Here is a 19,262-nt window from a genome sequence, read left to right on the forward strand (position 1 = left end):
ATTTGGATTATTGGTAAGCATTTACCATTATTTTTTAATGAGTTTATATTTTTTTAGTTTGTTTAATTCTTCTTCTTTCTCTTGATCTCCATTGGAATATTTACATAAATCTTTTTGTTCATAGAAAAATGACACTAGGGGTTGAAGAAGAAGCCGAAAATTTGAAGGACACTAACCATGTGATGGTTATTAACAGTCCAATATATGAAAGTAATTATTTTTATTATTTATTGGCATTTAGTTTCTACTACATAATAATTTTAAGCAAGTTACAATGATGAGATGAAGGTTAGTGGTGTTAGGATGAAGGTTAGTATCTATAATTGGCTTAGTTCCTCAATAATGCATTAGAGACCTTATTAATGGCAAACAAATAAAGAGACATTTTTTCACTTTCAGATTAGGCTTTCTAATCACGTTCAAATTAGGTTTTCTGATCACGAGAAACCTAACCATTACAGCAAAGATGAAAGAAATAGTATTACATATTGTAATATTGTTGTGATCGACATTATACATCACTTCGTGCTAGGGATAAAAGATATTTTGTTCTGGGGTTTGTTTTTTGAGCCATTGTAGTGCATACACTAGAATTAAGAGACTTGCACATATGGCAGGTGTATTTGCATTGATAGTGTGGTGTAATGTATAAACTTGTATAATTATGTTTTATGTTTTAGGAACTGGGAGTTCTTTTAATGAATTTACTGAAGAAGATGATGTAGTTGAAGTCAGTTCCTGTAATGAAACAGAAAGCAATACGGTTCATACAATAGAAACTTCTAATGAAAGTATTGAAGAAGATAATGTAATTGAAGCAACTTCTGATGCCATTGAAGCAGAAAGCAATGGGGTTCATGCGATGAAAAATAATGGGACTAACATGGAGAACACAATGAATGTGGAAGAAAATGTCCAAGAGCCTCGATTGGAATGATCCTTGACAACGCGGATCAAGTGGCTACATATTACAAGAAATATGGGAGACAATCAAGATTTCCAGTGACAAAGAGATCACCAGCGAAGGGAGATGATGGAAAATTGAGGTATATTACTATGTGCTGCACTCGATCAGGTACATCAAAAAGTACTTCAAGTAATCATCTTAAGCCATATCCAAGTATAAAGAATTATTGCAATGCTCAACTAAGGGCAGATTTGTACTTGGATGAGAAGTGGCAAGTGAATTATGTAAAGCTTGATCATAATCATGGGTTGAGTCCAACAAAAACTCGTTATTGGAAATGTTTTTGGGAAGTTAGTTCTTCTGTAAAAAAGAACCTTGAAGTGAATGATAAAGCTGGAATAAGGGTCAACAAAAGTTATAATTTAGTGGTGGTTGAAGTTGGGGGGCATGACAACATGAAGTGTTTAGAAAAAGATTGAAGAAATTATATTGAAAAAGTACGGCGCTTACGACTTGGAGAAGGGGATGCCACTGCAGTTTTGCTTTGTAAACATGCAAGTTCATAATGCAAATTTCTTCTATGCAATTGATTCATACAAAAATGGTCATTTAAGAAATGTATTTGGACAAATGCAAGGCGTAGAGCAGCATATGAAGAATTCGGTCATGCTTGACTAATAAGTACGATATGCCATTTGCTCCATTTGTGGGGGTTAATCATCACGGGCAATCAATTTTATTGGGATGTGGGTTGATTTCAAGAGAAGATACCAACTCCTTTATTTGGTTGTTTAATACCTGCTTGCTTGTATGGATGATCATACTCCAAGTCGAATAATTACATATCAAGACAAAGCTATGAAAAGAGCGATTAAAGTTGTTTTTCCTAATACTAGACATCGGTTGTGCTTGTGGCATATAATGAAAAAGGTTCCTAATAAGCTCAAAAGTTATAAGGAATATGAGTCCATGAGCTCTTCCTTAGATAGCATTGTTTATGACTCAATGACTTCTGAAGATTTTGAAGAACATTAGGCTGAGATGATTGGAAAATATAAATTTAAAAAGCAAGCACGTAAATGGTTAAGACACCTGTATGCAAAGAGACATCATTAGGTGCATGTGTATGTGAAAAATAAACTTTGGGCTAGAATGTCAACGACACAAAGGAGTGAGAGTATGAATGCATTTTTTTATGGCGACGTGAACTCCAAGACTACTTTAAAACAATTTGTGGAGTAATATGAGAATGCATTAAGGAGTAAGGTGCTAAAAGAGGCATTTGCAGATTCTGATTCTTTCTCTTCAAATGTTCGTTGTGCAACTCATTATGACATGGAAAAGCAAGTTCAAGTTGTTTACACGATTTCAAAATTCAAGGAGTTCCAAAAGGAATTGACAAGTATAATGTATTGTGACAGGGTTTCAGTTGAAATTGATAATACAATTTTGGAGTACCAAATAGTTGAGCGTATTCTAATCAAGGAGAACAAAAAGAAGACCGTCATTTTCAAGATCCAATTTAATGAGCGCGACATTGCAGTTAATTACAATTGCTGCAAGTTTGATTTTAGAGGCATATTATGTAGACACGCGCTTTATGTTTTAGTTCATTATGATATTGACTTTATTCCAGATAAGTATATTATTCGGAGATGGACGAAGGATGTGAAACAGTGTCTCACAAGGGTTTTGATAAGTTACAGTAATTGGGTTGCTACACCTGAAGCACAAAAATCCGATAAGATGCATAAAACCTTTAATGACATTAAGGAATTTGCCAATGATTCTGATGATAAGTGTATGCTAGTGGTGAGATGGATGCATAAACTAAAGGAGCAAATATGTAAATGTGACGGAGCAGTTAATAGCACTCAACCAACACCACAATCGACATGTTGCTATGAACTTTGATCCTCTCCCTAACCCAAGTCAGCGTATACTTACGCCATTGTCGACTAGAGGTAAAGGTCGTCCACCATCTAAAAGGAAATAATTCAAGACTGAGCAAGTAATCAAAAGAAGACAAAAACGACAGAAAAATATTACATCTTATAAGGACAATACAGATGAGGAAGGAACAGGTAACAAACATATTTTTTTTATGTAACTAATAAGTTGATAAATCATAACATGTTTCACTTGCAACTTTTGTAGAAATCCATAGAAGGTGATGCAATATGCCATATTGATGGTCCACCTCCTTGTAGAAGTGATAACATATTTGCAACACAAGAGAGTAATGTCGTTATGAAGGTGTGCGATAAATATATTGATCTTCTTGTTATCTTTTTTCTTAGTTAATAATCATTGTCATTGTAGTTACAATTAAAATCATACTCTTTGTAATTGTAATTATAATTACTTTTATTCTTTGGGATTTAGCATTCTTATCTTGCACATGGTGTTCAAATTTGCATGTCTGCCAACCAATATCCTATTTTCCCCCATACTAATGTAAGTTGTGCATTTTGTCCTATTGATAGTGATTTTTAATTGCTTTTGTGTTAGCTATTGAACAAATATTACATATTGTAGGAAAACATGACTTTGTTATTGGAACTCAGTCAAGGTGGTCATCCAAGCCTGTTGTACAAAGAGTTTGACATTGGAAATATAATTTATCCTACTATGCATGGAAATAATGTCCAAGTAAATATTGAGAGGTTGCATATAATTCTTTTGTTGTTATTAATTAAATATTTATTTACATCACATAGTATAATGCTCTATCTGTAGTTCTTATGGGTTTTTTTTTTTTCTCTTTATTTAGGTCAACAATTTCAATACTAGAATGGAGGTTATAATATATACAATATGCATGACTCTATTTCAAGAGGAAACGATGACCAGGAGCTCAACTAAGCAATAGAAGCAAAAATGAAAGAAATTTCTTTTTGTAGTTTGAGTTTTTGTGGATTTGGATCCTATTTCTTCTAAACATAGATTTCAATGCATTTGAAATATTTTGTAACAGTAGCCAGTATACAAATGTGTCACTCTTTTAATTCTTGTTGTACTGAAACCGGAGTCATTTACATTGTGCTTGCAATTCAAGGACCTTAAACAGTCTCATGTTTCCATTTGCAACAGAATTGATACGAATTGAATTATGAGATTTAAAGTGTAGGAAGAGAACATTAACGCTAAATGTAAGTCAATGATACACGGTTATATAAACTAGATGCCACTTCTCTTACAACAATTCATAAACGAAAAATGTAGGTCAACGATAAACGGTTGTATGAACTCTTTACTATGTAATCAAGAATCAGCTAATGACTTTCAATTGTCTATTCAATGAAACCCATCGTAACAATTGAAAAAGTATACTTGCATTCTGAAATAACCATTCAAAAATTCCAAAGAAACTAGGTTTAATACTCTTGAGTCATTAAGGACTCCATCTTGTTCTTACTATATGGACTCCATCACAGGAATATAAATTGGTTTGTACTTGGGACAGTTAGGAAGACACAATGATTGAGCTCGTCATCTCAGGAATATAACCTAGTTCCTACCATATGGACTCGACCATGTTCTTGTTCTTCTTCTTGTTTGTTTTTCATCATCTCTATAATCTCCGTGGGCCACAAGAAAGATTTGTTGTGCTCGCCAAATGCTTCAGTACCTGTTTGCAGAAACATTAATGTTATCAAATGATACAAATAAACAAGACTGGATGAAGAATACCCCCACAATATCAAGAAACGTAGTACATACATATACAGGGTAATATTTCAGATGAAATTATTCTCAGATCCATCTTGGCATTCATAAAAAATAAAAAAAATAAAAAAAACATAATAAACAATAATCAAACCACGAAATGTAACCACTAAACGCATGGAACTAGACTTGTAATTTGAATTTCTTACAGTTTCCATTCTTCTTCTTTTTATTTTCAAAGCGACTGGTCTTTTTCTAGCTTACATGCACTTCATATAATCATATTTCTTGCGATTGTGAGCATACAATATAAAGTTCAACGAGAATATAACCTCTCTAATTTATGAACCTATAATCAATTAAAGGAATCTCAGGTAAGTGTCGTTAGGAAGCCTCCACCCCTTCATCACGACACCACTAACGTCAACTCTGATCAAGACCCGAAGAAGAATTTATCTTGCTACACAATGGAGATTGAGAGAGAAGAAGAAATAAACAGACTAAAAAAATTAAATTCATTGAAAAAAATGATAGATGTGTACCAATAATCCAAATAGGGGAGCGTATGAACCTTGCCGTGTGAGATTTAATTTAGATTGTGGTGGATTTGACTGACCTAAAAAAATGGCGTGAAAGAACTGGTGTGGAAGAAGAAACGAGAGAAGAAGCATGATTGAATGGGGAAGGAAGGAGAAGACTCCTTGGATGCCACAATCACTATTTACTTCCAGCTTTTTTTTTTTTTTAAATTATTGGTTTATTAAATGGTATTTAATTTAAATTAAATTCTTATTAATTTAATTAATGTGATTGTCCACATCAGATACCACATAAAATGTATAAGTATGGTATAAAAACATGATAAGTATAAATTTAAATTTGGTTACCATATTTACAAGTACGCAGTGCAATCACTTTGACCACGATATATGATCGTTGTATGTCAATCCAGCATATTACCGTTAGATTGTGGGCTATTCACCAGCATAGGGATCTCTTGCTGGTAGTGATGTGGTGTATGGGAGGCCGTTGGATTATTTGGGTGGTGAAGATGCTATCAAATGCATGCAGATCAAATGGCAAATGCACTCACTTAAAATTCATATCCGATTCCATTGAGGATGAGTACTTTGTGCAGTCGATGAACATGGCTGACCTGCACGTGGTCTAGTCCAGCTACGTGTCCTAGTTCTCCTTTCTCCACGTGTCAGTTCCCTTGGCTCTGTCATCTTGCCAAGTTTCTCTGCTTCTCCAAACAGAAATCGTTTTCCTAACTAATTAGTTTCCTCTGTGAATAGCAAAAAAGAAGACGACATAGTTTGTTTGTTTGTTTGAGAGAATTGAGAGGTGGTGGTGGTGGTGATCATGATAAGCAGGAAGGGCTTGGTGTTTAATTGCAGCGGTGGCGGGGGCGGGGGCGGTGGTGGAGGCTCATATGATTGGTGGAATCAGGATCAGAAACAATGGGAGAGTACTGTATCTTGTCTGCTTCTTATGGATTGGTTTCCCTTGTTGCACTGGTACAATTAACAGCATTATTATTCTCGTTCTATCGTTTTTTCATTATTATAAATGGAAAATTTAAATCAATCTCGTTCACGGTAGTCAAGTTGACTATAGCAGTGTGCTCAAATCATAATAAAAAAAAAAAAAGTGATTTGCAGGTACAACTTGGGCGCATTCAGTTAAGAGTGCCAGAATATGGGTGGACAATACAAAAGGTTTTCCATTTGATGAACTTTCTAGAGAATGGATGTAAGCTTTTAGTTTATTTTTATTTTTAATTTTTGGTGTTAATTTATTGTATAAGCATTTTTTTTTTCTGAAAATAAAATGCATTTGGGCAGTGAGGGCTCTCCTATTTGGTCTCTACAAGACGGTCTTCCTTATTAAACCTAAGGTATGATACTATGGCATATTTGATTTGCACGCCTCAATTTTTCATGTTTACGCACATGCACACATAAATGTTGTCCTGTTCTAGGATTAATAAATGTGTTTTTGGCGAGCGTACTATGATGTAAGTACAATCGTTATTTTATGCGAATCTCTACACTAAGGAGAGGGGTGACGGTTTGAACCCAGGAGGCAGTGGGCGAGTGTATGATGTTTAACAGTTTAAGTAACAATTGTTCATATTTTAGGATTTTTAATATTCCATGGTTAACACTCGTGACTCACAAGGATGTGAAAATTGTCCCCACCTCAAAGAGTTAAGAAACTTTGCGATGGGCTTATTGGTTAGGGTGGAACCCGTCTTCTTTTCATGCTTAGTGCGGAAAATATACTTGAAAATGCATAGGGTTCATCAATTAAGTATGTTGGAAAATTATAAACAGGATGTGCAAGGTCCCCTTCGTTCGTGGAATGCAGGCTCGTAGCACAGGAATACATTTTCGACTTTGTGTAGAGTTTCCCTTTTGATTGGTGAAACATGAACCTTCAACCTTGTATAAGTAGATTAATTTTTATTAGCATGTATAATACACTCCAAAAAGCGTTGAGCAATAAAAGGTGTAGCTTCTCGAGTCATCAGAATACGAATACTGAAGAATTGCACAAGCAGTATTAAGATGGTATATAAAACTTGCAAGAAAATCTAATGTATATTGTGAATGCTCTCCCACATTTTCAACTAAGTACGGCGTTGTTTAGTTTTTCTCTCTTGTATTGTGAGTGCATTGACAATGCATGTATAAGTTTTTGTTTCTCCCACACTGTGAAAGTAGGCTTCGGGCTTGACCAGGCTCCTTTGTTGGTGGAGCAGTTCAATTATAAGTGCATGATAACAAGCCTTCAATAGCCTTGGTTTTGTTCTCCAGTAGCATGCATCATGTATTCTACTCTTCATGAGTCATACGTCAGCATTTCTTAGATTTGAAAGCAGAGTTCGATTTATCATAACTTTTGATCCCTAATATCAATTTGTTCTGATGCTTTGCATTATCTTAATATATAACCTCTTCTGATTACGCTGCCTAAATGTTTCGTAGGCTCTTGAAATGCTGCTTATGGATCTTCCTGGACTTCTATTTTTTTCCATGTATACGTTACTTGTCTTATTTTGGGCTGAGATCTATCACCAGGTACATATACCAATGTTTCTTTGCCTTTGGATCCAATGTGAAATATTCATTGTTCATTGCTAATTACTATCATCTGATTCGTTTTATGATTTTTTCAGGCCAGAAGTCTTCCGACAGATAAACTTAGACCTGCATATTATGTTATAAATGGTTTTGTATACTTCACGCAGGTAACTCAAAACAAGGTTTTTCCTGTTGAAAATGGTTAGACTCTTGCAATGTTAGATTAATTTTAATTTGCTACTACACTGCGAGCATCACTGTTTCCTGGTCATTGTGTTATGATGATAGGTGTGTATTTGGATTTTGTTGAGGTTAAGCTGAAGTCCTGTTGCCATAGAAGTTGCTACAATCTTCTTTTCAGGTAAAAGTCGATACTATATATTAGTTTTTTGCCTTTTGTTAATTTATTTCCAATAATTTCAAGTGCTTGCCAAACGTTTATGCAGTTTGAATAGTAAGTTCATTGCCGTAGGCAATTATTATCCCTAGTCAGCGCATGAAGTCGATTGTGACTTTATTTGCAAGATAAACGATTATGCAGACAGAATAACTAAAATTATATACATTGATGTTCGTTTTGTTTGCAGTCATTTCATTCTGTACTGCTCTGGGATTCTTGATATATGGTGGAAGGCAAGCACTTTTGTCAGCTCAGAGAAAGCACCCGAGTTTTTCGTGTTTTTTATTCTTCTTTTTATTTTTAAACAAGTGTTTACTTTGACGTGTTTATGACTTTAGGTTGTTTATCATGCCAAGGCACTTCCCCATTGAGTCAAGAGGACGTCAGAAAAAGCTAGAGGAGGTTTGTGCTTATATTTCACTCGTTTTCTTTATGGCCTTCAACGAACCGAAGATATGAGATGTACTCTTACTCGCAGTTTTCAAGCGCAATTCTTGCAATTTGTGTAAGGAGGCACGGTGCCTAACTTATTTACATGGCAGGTTGGATGGGTCACAGGCATTTGCTGCACATGTTTCTTGATAAGATGCAATGTGGTAAGTCCCCTTCAATTGCAAAGCACATGTAACCAGTAAAGTTATTGAGTTCTGAGGGCTTCTTTAGTGATTGTATTGCAGCTCGCAGGTTCTGCATTTGACAAAGATGCAGATGTCGATGTCATTGGTCATCCCATCCTCAACCTTGTTTATTACATGGCAAGTTTTAAATACTGAACTTCTGAACTTTATATGCTAGAATTATCGCCTGTCCGGAAGGACCAAAGCCTCAATGGACTACTTGTGTTTTTGACTGCTTGTTATATAAGCGCTTTTGATTATGATGTAAATTACTTTCACTTCTTTTGGCAGTCGGCGGAGATTGTTCCATCGGCTCTGGTGCTTTTCATCCTCCGAAAGCTGCCCCCGAGGTATGTTTCTGATCAATACCAACCCATAAGAATACTTGCATATTCTTATTATCTCTCCTGTATGTTCTTCTTTCTAGCAACGGGAACGGTATCCTATCGACACCCTCTGGAATAACAACTGAAATGCCGGTAATAGCTCGTAATCTAGTGATAAAAAGTTACTTTTCTCATTGATCGGGAAAGAAAAAAACATAATTTAGACGATAATTATCTCTCTCGCGTTCAGTTCAACCTAGAATCTTTGGAGATGCACAATACTAGTAGAATCCGGCTGCACCGATACATATACATATCTACTGACGATTTGGTACTAGATTTCAATGGATGCATGAGTTCATCTGCCGAGCTTAGTTATACAAAGATTTTCGGGTCATAAATAAATTAGTGACTACAAAGTCTTATGCGATATTGAAAATCAATCTAGATACGTATTCCTAAACAAACTGAACCATAATACAAACTACACATTTACCTCCACTACGGTAAAAAAACATACATGAAATTACAGCCACATTAAAATTCTGTAAGCCGGAGTAAATTTCAGATGTCACGACTACACTCCGGCGCGATCCTGCAGAATGCGGGATATCATATACGATTGCCTAAAGTCATCAAACATATGCACAGATGAACCAGGATCTCCAAACCAGGACAAGGATGCCAATCATGTAGAATGTACAGGTCGAGCAACTCAAGTCGGCTCAATCAAACGCTATAGACATGAAAGTGTCATCATCCAACAACTTGTCGATATCAATTAGATCATCGCCACCCTCGGCCTTTTCATCACCACCCTCGGCCTTTTCTTCTGATACCTCGACAGCCATGTCATTTACCTGCTGATAGTCCACAACATGCAAAACGTGTTATCGACGTCCAATAAGCATCGTGGAGATGAACCATGCTTTTCTATAACAGATTCAGACACTGCAAAGTAGAAAAGTAAAATATCTGCAAGAATATAAGAAAACTGAACCAAAAACAAACGTGTTAACTAGCGATACAAACATGTTAATTAGTGGGTACTAATGATCGACAAGAAGTGAAAACGTTAGCAAGAGAATCATAACATAGTATCATAAACTATATACATCATCGGGGATTAGCAAGTAAACTAACTAAAGCCAAAATGAAGCGCAATCAAAAATTCGATTCTACAGTAATTTACATAATAATATGAAAGCGAAATGCACAAGTTAAGATCCATCAATACCTTTGTTTCACGGAATCCTTCAACAACATTTAGCAGTCTACGGTATTGAGCTCTTCCCTCTGGATATTGAACCATAGACTTTACCCTAGTAAGTGCTTTTTGTAATCTTTCCTCTGTTTGTTTTCTTCCTTTCTTGAGAAAATCATAATCATCCTCACTTGAGGCCACAGGTTGGGGGTCCGGAATCTTGGCAACTGCATCTGGTCGGAATCCTCGTAAACCAGTCCCCTTACGTCTCCAACGCAAAATAACTTTCTCCAGAATTCCAACTGACCAGGTGATTGCCTTGTATTGTTTCCTTACCTGGTGTCCCCTTACATGGGCCTTCATAAAATGAAAAATGGGAAATTAACATTCACTTCCATGGTCAAATCTTGCAGAGAAGCAATACCCAGAAAATTAAGAGGGTTTTTCGAAATGTTCATATAAAAAAAATTCACATAACTGCTGCAAAAGTTAACAGCATGGGAAATGGAGGAAAATATACAATTAGGATTCCGCTTAAAATCAAATAGTTAATAAAAGTGGAGATTCAGACCGCGATCTAGTCGAACCCTGAACTCTTAAAAGTGGTCCAAAAATTAACAAGTCTACAACCCTTTCCATCATTTGTCTAAGAAAACTAAAAGTAGAGTTTTTATATGTGAAACAGATGGTAAAGTACTTTTATAGAGAGCTCTATATGGATCATTAGTGACCCAAAATTAGAGGCACCAGTAGAGGCTATCCATGATAAGATTGTTTTTTTCTTTTCTTTTTAATGATGATAGTATATAATGATAAGTTGAAAATGATAATAAATAATAATCAACGTCAAAAAGTTGCAACGGACCTGGATTTTAACAATTCTCTGACGAATTATCAGGAATTCTTTTCTCTTTTTCCAACCACGAAACTTTTTCTGTATCTGAACTGCAGCAGTATGAGCATTTCCGTTGACCGGTCCCTTGTGTGATTTGGAAGTTATGAATGAAATTGCTCGCTCATCCGGCACTCCGAACTCATCACTGTCATACTCAGTTGACCGTTTCCTCTCAAATGACTGCATCCTGAACATTTGCTGTATCCGATCAGCAGCTTGGGTAGCATTAGTTATAGCAGTAAGTGAGTCCTTCAGTGACAGTGCATCGGGCATATCACCGTAACTCACAGGTGTAGCAATCCGTTCTGAAAAAGTTTTGACAACTTTTGTTCCAGATATTCCTGCAGCACCATCTTCCTTTGCATCGTTCATTGTAAGTGATTTAAGGTACGTGGTCAGGGAAGACTCTGCAAGGAAGCCTGAGATTCCTTTGTGACTGCTAACAGATGCCAGATCTGCTGGTGTTCTACCCAAAGGAACCTCTGGAGACGGATCGGTCAGTGCTCCAGGATCTGCACCAAGAGATAAAAGGACTGCAACTGTATGCTCTCTGAATTTGGCATAGGTTCAAGAAAGCAAAAACAAAAGAGTAAAATGTGAGTGGTGTTGGAAATTTGCAAGAAATTTATAATGGTGAAAGCTAAATGACATATATAGCTTAGAGCTTAAGATGCGGGTTAAAAGCAATTTTAGACGTTTGTTACATGTAAGATTACTAGTTAACTAGTGGCAGAGCACTCCACCTCACATATTTTAGATGAGATCTAGCATTGCAAAAGTTGCGGTAAAACAAACTTGGGATGCTTTAATGGGCTCCGAGGGAAGAGTACAAGTCAAGTCCCATGGTATACAACAAAGGTAGAGCAGATTCAACAAAAGCTAGACTAAAATAAAATGAAAAGGGTTCTGATGTCCTTGCCTGCCATAGAAAGCAGCCCAATGAAGGGCAGTCCAACCATTAACATCACGAAAATTGATGCTAACTCCTGCAGTTACAGTGGGTTTTATGGCCCAATCGTAGCCAAGGGCAGCTGATAAATGTAGGACACCTTGTCCCTCAGCATCTAATACACTTGGTCCTTTACCATCTTCTATTGCTTTATAAAGGAGCCATGTGTACAACTTCTCTTTCATCAGCTTTATAAGATGTTCCATCCCTTCATTTTGGAGCAAATAATTCACTGCCGTTGGCTCTGCTGCATGTAAATAATCCTCTTCCTCCTGGAGTGATATGATTTTACTAATTAGGTTTCGATTCTCCTTAACACCTCCAAATAGTTGACCTGAAGGGCTTAAAGATCTCAGAGACAGTAAACTCTCAAGACGTAAGTGAAGACGCATTTCATGTGCAGCGCCATCACCTATATCTGTCATATCTAAACCTTTAGTGGAGCCCACTTGATACTTGAACTCCCTTACTTCACTACAAGCTAGCCTGTTGGAACAGGTTACATAGAAAGGGACTTGCCCGGCACTGTGAGGTGGAGCAAAACAGAAAAGAACTCCACTGGCTAAAACCTGTGCTGGAACCTCCACCTCCCCGAACATACAAGACCAGCTGTATTTTGTTACCTCCCTTTGACTTACCAAGAATGTTCCGAAAACCAGAACCTGTTTCACGTTAAGAAGAATGAGATAACAACTAATACATCGAGCACATGTTACAAATAAATGACAACCATCTGCTCTGCAATAGACATGTCAACACATTCAGTAGCCCTTTACAAATGAATGGAGACTAGCCCTAATTATTGAAATTGAGTTGCAAAACAGATACCAAAGAACAAATATAACAGAAAAATTGATTAACCAATCAGTTTAAATGGGGACAGAGGAGAAGCAAAACCAAAATATGTCAAAAATCTCCAAGTATAAAAATAATGGAAATTAAATTGTAGGTGTCTTTCTTTTCTAGACCGTAAGTGGAATATGTTAGTATTGCAAGAAGTTCTAAGCACAACGTACAAAAGTCTAGCTAATAGTTACAGACTTGTTCAGAGTAATCATGCTTATGAAACAATGGCATGTTATAAAATACATTTTCATCAAGGAGAAATTATTTGGCGCAAAAACCATCATTAAGAACAAATTCTAGTGAGCTTCTGACAAGATGTATTTACGTGGCAGAAACTCAGTCCAAGATACAAGTTACTATTTTTCTTCCTATGTTTTAATTTTTCTTCTTTAAGGTGTATGATTATATAGTTCACAATTTTGTACCTCAATTTCAGAGTCTGTGTACGCCCACTTTGGTGAAAAATCAACTATGCTGAAAAGCTGGTCCTGGGAGATGGAGGGGCTCAACGAGGAATCATCAACTACATCTCCACATTCAGCCGTGCTCCATGGAATACCAGATGAAGATTGCATCTGCAGATCATCTACGTCTTCGAGTTCCTTGGAAACCCACCTAGAAAAGCTGTCAACTTTCTTCAAACCCTCTTCTCGATCTAATAATTGCTGTCTCAAAGTGAAAGCATAGTTGACATTCCCATCTTTGGAAACATCATGCTCAGAACTTGATATGATTAAACATTCAGATTCTGCATTTGTAAGCTGTGCTTGAAGGTCGTCCTGCACAAGCTGCTCATTTCGCTGATTGAGATGAGCACTAACAAGGTCAGGAGTATTTCTCAGATTCGCTTCAAGAGTTCTTTGCAAATTCATTGACTGGTCCAGGGAACACTCAGGCAACTGCAGTGAATTGTCTCCCAAAGGCAGCTGGATAAAGAATATAAGAATTAGAAAACTAATGTAATTCTTATTTCTTAATTTGAGAAATCTGTTCTGTTTTATAACATACAAAAGGTGACAAATAAATATATGTAGCAAATGAGAGAATCCATGAAATGAAATCACGCAAATCAAAAAATGAAATCCAAACTGTTGAGCAGTCAGTTACCAAGCTGAGATGCTCTTTGTTGATACACCATGTTATTACTGTATACTTATAGTATTGTTCGGACCTTATAAAATTCAATACCTCAGCTGTTTTGGATGTCAATATACAAAACTTAGGTAGTGAAAGTGCTGCAGTTCAACAAAACATTAAAACCCAGGACATACACATGGAAGAAGCATTGCACCTCATTTCAGCAATTATCTGTATCAATAAGCCCAAATGATATACAGCTAAGGAGCATGCCTACCATAGATCAAAAAAACCACAGAAGCTATTAAATACCTGCCAATTTGTTTGAAATGGCATAGAACTCCCAAACTCCTCCTTTAAAAAACTATTCCCTAAAGTTTGTTGTTCAACAGGAACTTCACCAGAACCAATTTGGGTGGTAGACATTGATGCATGAGAAGTTCCGGTGTGGAATCCTGTTGTGCATTGTTCCAAAATTTCTTCCCAGGATCCCGCGCCAAGTGTTTTTTGACAATCAATCACACCAATAGAGTCAGCACTGAAACGATGTTGATCATTCTCAAATTGTGGCCTGTAGACTCCATGAATTGATGACTGGCCATCATAATTGTCTGGTAAGAATGTAAAATCAAATCACCATGTTACACCACATAAGAGGCTATTGGACGAAGCCATTCAAACAAGGAATAATAAACAAGTAAGATCTTTTCCCCCAACCCTGCGGAAAAAAAATAATAAGAAAGAAAGAAGATTACTCAAACTTGGATGCAGTGAGGGATCAAGCTCTGCGTTGTCCATCAGAGGACCATTCCCCATTTTTGGTGACTCAAAAACTGAGTCAAATAAGGAACTCACTTGGTGACTATCTCCTGCATCAACTCACATGTTAAATGAAAATTCTAATGCAAATTTAAGAAGTGTGCAAATCAAATTGTCTCAAATGAAGACAAAAAGTTCTCGACCCAAAATAAGAGAAAACCCAACAAGTAAAAGATGACCTCTTTTAACAAAGTCAGAGAAACAGAATACCGGAATCAACATCTTCACATGCTGATGTCAAGGTGCTGCTTGGGCTTGCATAATCTGTATATCCTGAAGGTGTTCTGCCATTACTATTAGAAGGGCTAGAAGTCCAGGGGCTGCCCTTTTTCAGATCCGGTGCAACCTCATCATTCTCTATAATGCCTCCTGCATTTGCCCTATGACCCTGATAACAAAATAACCAAAAGGTAAATCACAAACAAATATATTTTATGCATAAAAAATTTCAGAAGAAAGCAGCTACAAAAAAAAAAAAAAAAAAAGCATCAACAATAAAAAAAGAAGTATGCATAGCAGAGATAATCTGGGTTGAGAAACTTAGACAAACTTGAATCTTGACTCTGACGAAACTTACACCCAATGTCTTACCAACATAAAATCGCAAAGTTGAGAAAGTACACAGCAAAGGTCAAATATCTGAACTGCGCAAGGCATTTTATCATGCAAACCGCAATTGTGAAACTACAGGCCCTCCTCTCATTCCTTGTACCTTTTTCTTTTGTACACTTCCTCTATTTCTATAAACCTATCCTTCAGATCAATATTTCATGCGGTTTCACTCCTATTGTAATTTCTTACTTTCTTGACATTGTGAAGATTACAACAATTGCTGCTATTTGGAATTTTAGATCATGTCACTCAGCCGTAATGCCATTCCAAATCAACCTAAGGAGTCCGTTTGGTTATTTTTTTTCTAAGCCACTCTGTACTGTTCCAGATCTTCCAAAATTACTAATTTGATTTTAGTACCTGAGCCTTGGCTTATTAAAAATGGTGAGCAGGGACTAGGGCACGTTCTACGTTAATTCACACCAGTAGGAAGAGAGATTTGAGAAAACTTAAAAAAAATAAAAAATTTATACATACATACATATATATATATAGGATTACGTCCAGAATAATGTGGCTCAACAACATTTTATGCTTTAAGGAGAGGTCAATGAAGGGAAATTGTGGCAAGTTTGGCAACTAGTGATTGGAACTTCGAAATTCGACGAGAAGATTATTTTTACATGAAGTAAAGTTGCAACCGTGCTATTAATTCCTTAGATTAACTGTTAGGAAATAGAAGAACTCAAGAGACTAGCATGAGCAAGTACTTTAACTGGATGAAAGTTGGTCTACATAACAGAAACAATAAAGGACATGAAAAGTAGATAAAGAACAAGGAGGAGAATAGTAATACCTTTACTTGCAAGTAATGAACAAAAACTATGTGCATCAAATCCCTGCAAATTGAACAAGTAAATAAAATTAAAAACAGAAACCGTGAAAAAAGAAAAGAAAAGTTTTAAAAGGCAGAAAACTGTACAAAACCTAACTATATTTATGCATTCCGAAAAGAAATATAACCAGATAAATTTGAAACTTTATGGAAAGGCATGAACAGTCAACTGTGAAATACAAAATTTTATACCAAAACGTAGAACACATATAAATAAATAAACATATCTAACTCAGACTTACTGCTCAAGCAGCCAATAGCAGCGCCTTTGAAAATTTTCATCATCTTCTCCATGGGCATAGTAGCAGTGTAGAACATCCACACTGCCAACCTGAAATAAACCAAAGAGTGTTACCTCGCAGACTCCGGTAACTCTTTGTTGAGTTTAATGAAGATGATTTTAATATTTCTCTTCAGAAAACATCCGATAAAGAAAAAAGTTTGAGTCCAATTATACATGAGCGTTCTTCAGTACATACAGAAAAAGTATCGTCTTTAACAGGAAATTTATTACAAACACACAAACTCCAGATACCTTTAGCTTCTCATGGGCCTCCTTCACAGTCTTGCCGTCTCGTTTCTTCCTCCAGTTATGTCCATCCTTTCTAAAGTATCTCAGAACCTTCCTGTCAAAAAGATAAAGCGAACCGCCTGGCATGGCAGAAAAAGTTCCACACCAGAATGTTCTCTGTGTGTAAATACTACAACTGACACAACAACCCGTAACCACGTTTTATGTACAGAAAGAGCTAGTGAGTTTGCCTAACATGATCAAGGGGTTCGATAGAAAACATACGAAAACGATATCCCGAGACATCAGGGGGCACTGAATATTCATTCTAATCTAATCTAGTTTAAACTAAACCACGGGAATGGGGATTCGAACTTAGGTGCAGAGTCTGCAGACAGCTGATCTGTTAAAACCCTAACAAATTGGAAATTTTATTTTTTTTAATAAACCAATTAAGAGGAAATAACATGTAACTTTGCAGAAGCAAACATGAGCAAAACATAAAATTGAAAGGAAAAAAAAACACATATATTGTTAATTAATTACAAGGTCAATGAACAAATAACCGTACTAGGTGGTTTGTTCGGAGGCTCTGGTGAAATATGGAACTTGTGAAAATTGCTAAGAATTTCACAGATTTCAGCAGGGCGCAGCCATCGGTGCTGGGCCTCAACCAGTAACTGCCGAAAGTCTGCATACACACGAAATCAAACCAATCAGAAACTGATCGAGCAGGAATTTAAGTTCCAGATAATTATGGGTAATCGAAGTATGGAAATCTGACCTAATCGAGAACCCTGAGCGTCCGATCCGCGTTCTGCCATGGAAAGATTAGTTGAAGCTAATCGAGTTGATACAAAGTAGACTTTTACTTTCCTGTTAATTTGTGCTTTTTTTATTATCTTCAATTCATTTGGATTCGATATTTCCGACGAAAGAAGTCAAAGTCAAACTTGTACAGATGTCAGCAAGAAAATTTTATATAGGGCCGTTTTTATTACAAATACAGGTTGAAATTGAGTTACTTGTCAAGATAATTATTGAAATCGAAAATCAATCAACTAGTCTTTAAAAATAAATGTTGCAAACCATTACGATGCTTTAATTATAATTTTGTTAAAAATTATATTATGTGCTGATGCGGCACATAGATGAATCTTACAAATCTAATTAATATTAACACAAATAAAATATTTAAATAATAAAAATAATAATTTTTATTTTTGTAGAATTAATTTTTTTTTTTTAAATGATACGTTCATCTTCTTCCCCATTACCACTAAGGGTGAGGTCAGTTTTTGTTAAAACTGAAATCAAACCAAAGTTTCGATTCAGTTTGGTTCGGTTTAATTTTCTTTCGATTTTTTCAGTTCAGTTTTTTTTTTTTTTTTTTTTGGTTTTATTCAGTTCGATTTTGGTACGGTTTCGATTTTTTTTATTTTATAAAACTTGATCATTTTTTTAATATAGAATTTAGAAAAGAGGTTTATATTGGTAGATTAATAATATGAAAATGGGGAAAGTGGGAAAGTGGGAAGGTAGTTGTACATATACAAGATCATATAAATCAATCATATGCTATCAACAACCTCAATTGCAAAGAAAAATAATCACCATATTCATTCAAAAAACAAACAAATAGAGAATCTATTCCAAGTTCCAAAGCCTTCCAGAACTTTCCTCTATAACCAATGAAGTATCCTCCTGAATTGAACGAAGTATGCTTCTTGAAAAAGTCATAGGCTTAATTCAAACTTGGCAACAAAGTTTCACAAAAATGGGCATACATTCATAAAGTGTAAAGGGATTTGATTCGGTTCGATTTTTTCTTTTTCGGTTCTTTTTTTTTTTTCGATTTTAAATTTTTTTATTTCGTTCGGTGTTCAATCCTATTTTTTTTTCGATTTTTGTTTTTTTAAACCCACCCGTAATTACCACATACCAATGTAATTTAATTAAAAGAAAATAAGAGTGAAATTTGACCACATTGAACGACATACTCAAGTGCAACATAGCAATGTTCCATTAACCCAAAAGCTTTACAATATCATCAAAAGGCTAATTACTCTCCCTTCTCGCCGGCCTTCTCTGGTGCTCAAATTTCAAAAGTATCTTTCAATTGCTGCTCAAATTTCAATATCTTAGTCAATAGAATTTAGTATCTTTTATTCACACGTCTCAGTCAAAATTTTCTATTCTTCTAAATTATTATATAATTTTCAAACTCTTCCTCTTTTCTTAATAATAATAGGTTTTAAAATATATATATATATAACAGCTTTTTTCTCCAACTATGGTGTCATAAAATTCAGCACCTTGTTCCCTAGCTATATTAATTGTCAAACAATTGCTCCAACTGTTATAAATAGATCAAAGTTAGAGAGATAACATTTTAATGATAGGTGCAAGGCAGATGTAAAATGTCACACTAAAACTATAACACAAGAGGATAACAAATAAAAGACGGAGGAATAGATGATGTTATTGATCTTTTCTCTCGTTCTCT

At 35.7% G+C, this 19,262-nt stretch overlaps 1 protein-coding gene and 1 pseudogene across 2 annotated transcripts; one reads left to right on the plus strand and one right to left on the minus strand.

The window, feature by feature from the left end:
• Positions 1-6,039: 6,039 nt before the first annotated feature.
• Positions 6,040-9,147, plus strand: LOC103930306 (annotated as a pseudogene).
• Positions 9,148-9,318: 171 nt separating this feature from the next.
• LOC103930289 (calmodulin-binding transcription activator 2) lies at positions 9,319-17,674 on the minus strand. Of its 2 annotated transcripts, none has more exons than XM_009339602.3 (13): positions 17,541-17,674; positions 17,328-17,447; positions 16,781-16,896; positions 16,488-16,576; positions 16,207-16,249; positions 15,009-15,186; positions 14,735-14,848; positions 14,292-14,590; positions 13,328-13,828; positions 12,027-12,718; positions 11,078-11,657; positions 10,246-10,569; positions 9,319-9,868 (listed from the first exon to the last, which is right to left on the minus strand). In XM_009339602.3, the coding sequence occupies exons 1-13, from the start codon at positions 17,578-17,580 to the stop codon at positions 9,734-9,736; spliced, it is 3,231 nt and encodes a 1,076-aa protein (XP_009337877.2). In that variant the 5' UTR covers positions 17,581-17,674; the 3' UTR covers positions 9,319-9,733. The 2 variants fall into 2 exon arrangements, with proteins under 2 accessions (XP_009337877.2, XP_009337876.2); XM_009339601.3 differs by having other exon boundaries at positions 9,319-9,871.
• Between the last annotated feature and the right edge of the window lie 1,588 nt (positions 17,675-19,262).

Source organism: the organism of the source record quoted next, unplaced genomic scaffold (genome assembly GCF_019419815.1).
Source record: "Pyrus x bretschneideri cultivar Hongxiangsu unplaced genomic scaffold, Pyrus_bretschneideri_v1 Contig16, whole genome shotgun sequence".
Lineage (NCBI taxonomy): Eukaryota > Viridiplantae > Streptophyta > Magnoliopsida > Rosales > Rosaceae > Pyrus > Pyrus x bretschneideri.